Raw genomic sequence first — 7,230 nt, forward strand, 5'->3', positions numbered from 1 at the left:
TTTTTTCTAATTTTTTATCATCGTCGCTGTCCATTATATTGAGCTCATCTTCTGTTTCAAACAGCTCTATTCCTAAATCATATATCAATCTTTCGTCAGCCATTTTTCATAAAAAAAATTAAGAACCCGTTCACTCTTATCAGCCCTGAAGAAGCCCTACAAAGTGGGGCGAAACGTTGTTTAACAATGAATAGTTATCTTTTACTATTTTGATACCTTCATTGATCGCCACCCTCACTATCTTCCTACAATCTACTTCGTATGGTCAACTACCCTCTTCCAATAAGAATAAAAAATATAAAAAATTTTCATCTGTTTCCCAAATAAAATATATAGAAAATACGACCTAAGTGATAGAGAATGCTCAGGGAAGTTCCTATTACAATCTATTGGGGGATATAAAATTTCCTAATAATTTTGAATTTTGACCGGATTTCTTATCAGAGAGATGGAGGTTATTTTTGGATATTGGCCCCCTCATCATAACCTAATCGACAACCTCAAAAAAAAAAAAAAAATAGCTCAATAATTTTTAATCAAGCATTAAATGTTATGTAAAATTTTTATTTAAAAACAAACAAATTTTATTTTGATCCGTTCCGAAAATTTTAAGTCATGGTGTTTGTTTACAAGTCCCAAAATAATCGGTTTATTGGTTGTTTTCTTATTTCTCGATCGAGCGCCATCTATGTTCAGTTGGGAGCATCAGTTCGCCATCTTTTCATCAACTGTCTCCTAGGTACACCATTTAGTCTTACGAATTTGCAAATTACTAGTGTCTGCAGTAATTCACAGATTTGCCAATATTAAACTATAAACTTAACAAATAGTATATCTCTTAGTTTGTTTTTCGATCCGTAACTTAAATGGGTATATTGCACATATTTTTTTTGTTTTTACATGCTCCATATTTTATTTTGTATATTTTAGAAGTAATAATAAGAAAGAAGGAAAATATTCTTTATTTGAGCTATTGCTCTCTAAGAGTAATTATAATGAGCAGACAAAGTAGTTGGCATATTTGCCAATGTTACAGAGGAATATAACAGTAAAAATAAATGAACTTGAAATACAATATCCCGATAAATATTATTTTTGTAAAGGTAAACTACTGGTAAAAACATATTTAAAACTAAATTTAACATTAGGAAATACAAAAATTAAGGAAAAATAAAATATAAATTAGAAGAAATACAATTATTTTATATACATAGTAATAAATTAAAGATTGGAAACAAATAATATCACTTTTCTTAAAATTCTTCATATTTTTAATTAATTTAATTCATATTCATTTTATTTCATTATATCTTTGTACATATATACATTTAAACAGGGGTTAGTTAAAACAATTCTGTCATGCTACCATGATTTTGTTCTGATAATTATTATACTATAATTTGATTTTAATTCATCATATTACATAATGTTGGTACCATGAAAGGTTAGAATAAAAACTATAAGATTTAATAGTTTTTTATAAGCTTACTAAAATAAATTTAACAAGATGTACTAATACTCTATATACACAAAATCACTATCACTCATTAATGAAACAAATATATATATATATTTTTCAATTTTTGCTCAACTGTCAAGAAATATGTTCATTTATTAAATTTTTACTTAGCAATCACTTTATTAATACATATAAGTTATTAAAGCAGACATTGTCTATATGTGAGCCATTGAGGGGAAATGTAGTATGTCATTTTCTTTTCATCAAAATTAATTCATAAATAAGAAATATATTTAGTCAATTACTGGACACATTCCAATGCTTTTAAATTTGTGATTACCCACTCAGTGATGTCCGTGGCCCAATGAACCAGAAATTCAACCATCCATCACTTTCATGGTTCACTTTCACTCTTGAAGGAGTGGTCGTCCCCCCTGCAAAATATTTGAACATTAGGTTGCTTAAAAGTGCATTCTAAGGCAGTCTATTAATGAACAAGTTAAACCTTTCAACTAATAAATCAGTTTTAACAATAATTCCTCATAACGCTTCCGAACCCTTCCTGCGCCCCACCTCCAAGGCTCTCGTGGAACACCGATTGGGTTAAAACTAATGTTTTAAATAGTTGGATGTATTTTTACAGAAGAATCGGTTTTCCCTTTCTTTTTAAAACTTTTCTTAAAGTTTTTGTTCTAGATTTGACACACTGTTTTTTCATTCAACATAATGAGAGCTTCATAAATTGAAATTTAACTATGAAAATGTATTTATTGGTAATCTGAAAAATATTGCAAATCTTCTGTGTTTCATTGATAGTTCATCACAAATGATGTTTAGGATTTATTGTTAATAAAAGTAATAATGCTTTTAAAAATTTTATTTGTTACAGTTAGATTACATGGTCAGATTGTGCTGCACATTTTTACATTGCACACATCCATGACAAATTTTTTTTTCTTTTTTTTTTAAATCTGAGACAGTTATTATTATCAAAATATAATACACATGTAATTATGTACAAGGCAAAGTATAAAAGTAATGCAAAAACCTAGGACAGATATGTTTTAATGTTTTTACCCAATTGTGAACATTAATGAATAGTTCTTCTCAACTGATTCCAGACAATATATGTAATTTAAATTACTATATGTGAACCAGTCGAGTTTCATTGTTTTAGTACCTACTATCTCACTAAACGTCTATGTTAGAAACGGTCAATGTTGTCTCTATTATAAATAGTTGAAATTAATTTAATAAGTAGTGGAAAGAAGAATGAACCACAGGTATTATGAGAAATATATACACAAGTTAAAAATATATATTCATATTGTTCCTGTTCGTTCTTCTTCCCTTACACGTTAATGATTCTAGTTTAGTTTTGAAGTAAATAAATAACTTGATGACAATATAGTTTAAAATACTAGTTCTCTTACTGATTATCACAGAAAAAATAAAATAAAATAAAATATCTAACACCAAAAGCTTCAATACATTTTAGGTTGCATTTTCTACATTATACATTCTGAAACTATTATGTTACGCAACACTGAAATATATTTTGAATATTATGAAACGATTAGTCAAAAGTTTGAATGATTATCCTAAAAGGTAATTTACGGTATCTTTATCAGGAAAACTATATATTGATGAAAATATGAAAGTTGAAATTTGGGAGTATTTGTTAAAGTATTATCTTTTCTCACCATTTTTTTTTTCATATAACAAAAAATAAAGCATTATTATCAGTATCACATAGTTTTGACAATTAAAATTAAAGCTTACATTTTTTACAGTGAGCAGACAGATATTCTATTCATAATAAAAAATAAAGCTATTTACTTATGAACTTAATTATATACAGTAATAATAATGAAAGGATAACAATCATTAATTTTATTTGAAATAAATAAATATGGTGTAAAATAAATTTTATATTTATAAGGAAGCAATTGATTTTGTTTGTTGTTCCGAAGTATTCGTATTAGAAAGTAAAATTTTCTTTTACTGAACATTCAAAACTTTCAAACAATAAAAATTTAAATGTCTATAAACATAAAGACTATCTCCAGTCTTGAAATCAGTCAGTGCTTAAAACACTTTGAATGAATGACATGAAATCTACTTTTAACTATTTTTATGTATTTTTTAAAATAATTTTTCTAATTTTTTTTTGTAGATTTTTAATGTTTTTTTTCTAAATATACTATTAACAAGTTATAAGTCATAATTTATGTTTAAAATGTTTTATGCTAATTACAAGTTCATTCAACTACGGAATGGTTGTAAGAGAGGCATTTAAAGAAGTCATAGTTTTTAAATCGATTGTTATTTTTGAGTTAGAAATATGCCACGTCTATTATGCGTTCGAACACAAAAATTTTTATTTTGCATTTTAGAGCTAAGCCCAAGTTCCACAGCGACAGTGATAGTGTAGCTATAGCAACCACTATTATCCTGTAAACAATGATATTTGCTGTTGTAGTTGTCTTACTCTCAAGATTTATTTGATAGTTGCTAGTACTATCAATTATCTGCACATCCATATAATGTCGACACCTTGACAGTGAACCGTCTTATTTTATAAGCTCATAACACCAATCTTATGTATAACTTATAAACTTTAATATTTTATATTTTTATTATCTATAGTGACTTTTTTAAAATTTTATTTATTCATTAGTTTTTATCATTCATTCAATAAGTACTGTTAGCACTTGTTTCAAAAGCAGTGTCATACTTTCTCACTGTTGTGATACGACATATGCGACAGATATTTGTCATGTGGAAATGGGCCTTTACTCGGGGAAAACGACAGTTCAAATGAATCGATATTTCGATCGTTGATCAGCTAAATTATTGGCAGAAGATGGGACTTTTTTAATCTTACCCAAAAAGAGGGGCATATAGGTCACATTGTCTTTGAAATTATGTACAGCTTTATAAAAATATTACCAATAAATATTTGGAATAATCTTCTAAAATAATGGTTAAAAGTTTATTTTATTTTATTTAAATTAAATAAAAGTGAAATAATAAGTCACTTTATCAAAAAATATACTTTATTTTATTTTAGCTAGAAATATTAAACGATTGGCAAGTTTTTATTGTCATAACGAGAGGAAATCAAATTTATAGCCGAATGTTAGACAAAAATCATTTCTAAATAAATGTAATAAATTCAAATCCCATCTAATTTTTCCATGTCTATACTATTTCACAGTGTTTGTTCTCTCTCCTTCTATTTTCAATGTTCTTTGACATTTCAAGTATTTTTTTTTTGTTCTTTTTTTCAGATTTTGTTTTAATTTTTTTTTTTAGAATTTTTTATTTTATGAGTGAAAAGTTAACTTGAATAAACAGCAAAGTTCTACGACAATTTGAATGATATAGAAGGTTTTTGTCATATGACATTATTGCGAACACACAGCACACATGAACAGTTCATCCATGATAGGATTTACTTTAAAATTTTAATTGTCAGTGGTTTTGCCTTATGTCAGGTCGTCATGGTAATTCCAGTTCTAGTTTATTTTTATTTATTTTTTTATGCAGACTTTTTAAGGTTACCGAGTTGTTCGACTAGTGCATCTTCGTTCGGAATGTACGATCTCTTTTGTGGCTGCCTGCTTCCAGACTCTCTCTTTTTCTGAAACAAAATAATAATTATTATTTTAACAATTTAATATTAGCATAAATTACATATAATTAAACCTGATAATTTAGTTCCTAGCATTCATTTCACTAAGATATACATATTTGTACTAATTTATATCAGCCTTTGATAATGTGTAACAGTTATATATAAATTTAATCAATTTTTTGGAGCCTGGCCAACAAAATAAAATTAATGATGATTTTATGTTTTTTTATTAATCTCCAATAAGGAAGCAATTCATCTAATGGTAGAGAGAAATGCTTTATTCAGCCATACCGGGCAAATACATTAGGTTGCTACAATACACAGCATACTAATTAATCCATGATATACATATATACAATACATTTATTTACATGATATACAACAATTTTTTTTCTATCTTTTCCTTTTACAAACAATAATTATCTATACACTAAATACAATATATTTTAATTATTTTTATTTTTCCTATTTAAAAATTGTATTCCATTTAATTGACAATTTTATTTTCCCTATTACACTCCCTCAGACCTCCCCTCTCCAGTGATCCACCACCACGTTTAATCCGTTGAACAAATTAAACAAATTTATCATTTGATAGCAATATAAAATCAAACCAAAAGCACGATAGTCACAGGAGTAGATCAGTTAAAAAAGAAACAATTAAATAAATTGAACAAAAAACTAATATATAGATTTAAAAAACAAAAAGTTTGTTAAAAGAAATAATTAAATGAATAGATATGTTAAAACACAAATTAACAGGTTCAAAAGTTAAAAAAAAATTAATATTATAGTATTTATTTCAAAGTTTTCTTTATATTAATTAATTGATTCCCTAGTTATTAAAGATTAGTAATTGTAATTTTTCTTATATGATTATTATTAATTTATTGTTACTAATACAGCATAGTACTTATACAGTATTAGTATACATAATACATTATATTTTATGTTTAAATGATTGACCGTATATTTCAAATTATGAAGATGATGGTCAGGGATGCTATCAAAAAGAAACAAAAATAGTTAACAAGCGCCATTTTGATTTTTTCCCAAAACCAAATTTAGGCTAACTTGTACCAGCCTATCAAAATTACCCATACACACGCTGGCGCATGCGTGTATTTGCCATTGTTTGGCAAATGTGTAGAGACATCTTAATATCATGATTCCAGGTGTACGTTTTCGCGAAAAAGAGGCCTCGAGTTGCTGGTGGATAACGTTCGAAACGGGTTAGTAATATCTTTTAGTAATAATAATAATAAAGGCCTAACGAACCCGAAGGTTCGATGCCGATACCACTCGCATATATCTTTCAAGTGATGCCCCTCCAAGCCCAATTCCACTAAATCAGTTTTAACGCAATCCTCCCATCTACGTTTCGGTCTACCCCTCAGACGTTTACCCGTTGGTTCAGTGTTTATTAACATTTTAGGAATTACTAAGCCCTACAATCTTACATGCCCATCTTATACGCCGCAATGCTATAATCTGAATTATATTTACCGGGTGTAGAATATCTTTTAGTGCTAATAATAAATTAATTATTGTTATAAACAAATTGGTATAACAAACTATGACACTACGTAGGAGGGGCCCCCCGGGAGCTGTATCGACCGAGGAGCCGCAGTGACGTGAACGGGCCCGCAATGGGGCTCATGAATGGGCTCCGCCCCCCGCTACGTCACCGGGCCTGAATGGTACGATCAATAGTAGGGCCCCCCATTGAGGCCTCCTTCATATCCATTCAATGATCTCCCCCAAAATAGTGTTTGTTTCAACAATCTCTAGTCATTTTGGAGCTTGAATTTCTTTAAAAATATTATGTGTCTTAGTTACAGTTATGTTACTCTAGTTAGATGGTTACCATGGTTACATACAACTCTGTGAATACAATGTTGGGATGTCGAATTTAAATTCTCAACTAACTATTTTATTTGATCACAGCGTATATTATAGTACAAGAATTATTTACCAACATAATTTGAATTATATCATAGTGATGAGTGGAAACGTTTTCTGAATTGTAAGTTTTGAAATTCCCGTTATTCTGCATTATATAATTTATTGTAAGAAGATAGTCCGGATGGCGGTCAATAAAGGTATCAAAATAGTAAAAGAAAACTATATA

General features: G+C 28.3%; 1 protein-coding gene and 1 long non-coding RNA gene across 4 annotated transcripts in view; one reads left to right on the top strand and one right to left on the bottom strand.

Moving 5' to 3' along the window:
- The first annotated feature begins 698 nt into the window (after window positions 1-698).
- LOC136795399 (uncharacterized) overlaps window positions 699-7,230 on the top strand; it is a 100,518-nt gene continuing 93,986 nt past the window's right edge. For all 3 annotated transcript variants that reach the window (XR_010842980.1, XR_010842979.1, XR_010842981.1), the window contains exon 1: window positions 699-739. This is a non-coding gene — a long non-coding RNA (uncharacterized lncRNA). The remainder of the gene's footprint in view (window positions 740-7,230) is intronic.
- The window catches only part of LOC106689308 (uncharacterized), a 35,350-nt gene continuing 29,315 nt past the window's right edge, over window positions 1,196-7,230 (bottom strand). Inside the window, exons 3-4 of the mRNA XM_067045833.1 lie at window positions 5,027-5,105; window positions 1,196-1,893 (exon numbers count right to left, since the gene is read on the bottom strand). Coding sequence (XP_066901934.1) covers window positions 1,796-1,893; window positions 5,027-5,105 — 177 coding nt within the window. The 3' untranslated portion in view covers window positions 1,196-1,795. The remainder of the gene's footprint in view (window positions 1,894-5,026; window positions 5,106-7,230) is intronic.

This window comes from Halyomorpha halys, unplaced genomic scaffold (genome assembly GCF_000696795.3).
Source record: "Halyomorpha halys isolate HHAL.00 unplaced genomic scaffold, Hhal_1.1 Scaffold1326.1, whole genome shotgun sequence".
In the NCBI taxonomy this organism is placed as follows: domain Eukaryota; kingdom Metazoa; phylum Arthropoda; class Insecta; order Hemiptera; family Pentatomidae; genus Halyomorpha; species Halyomorpha halys.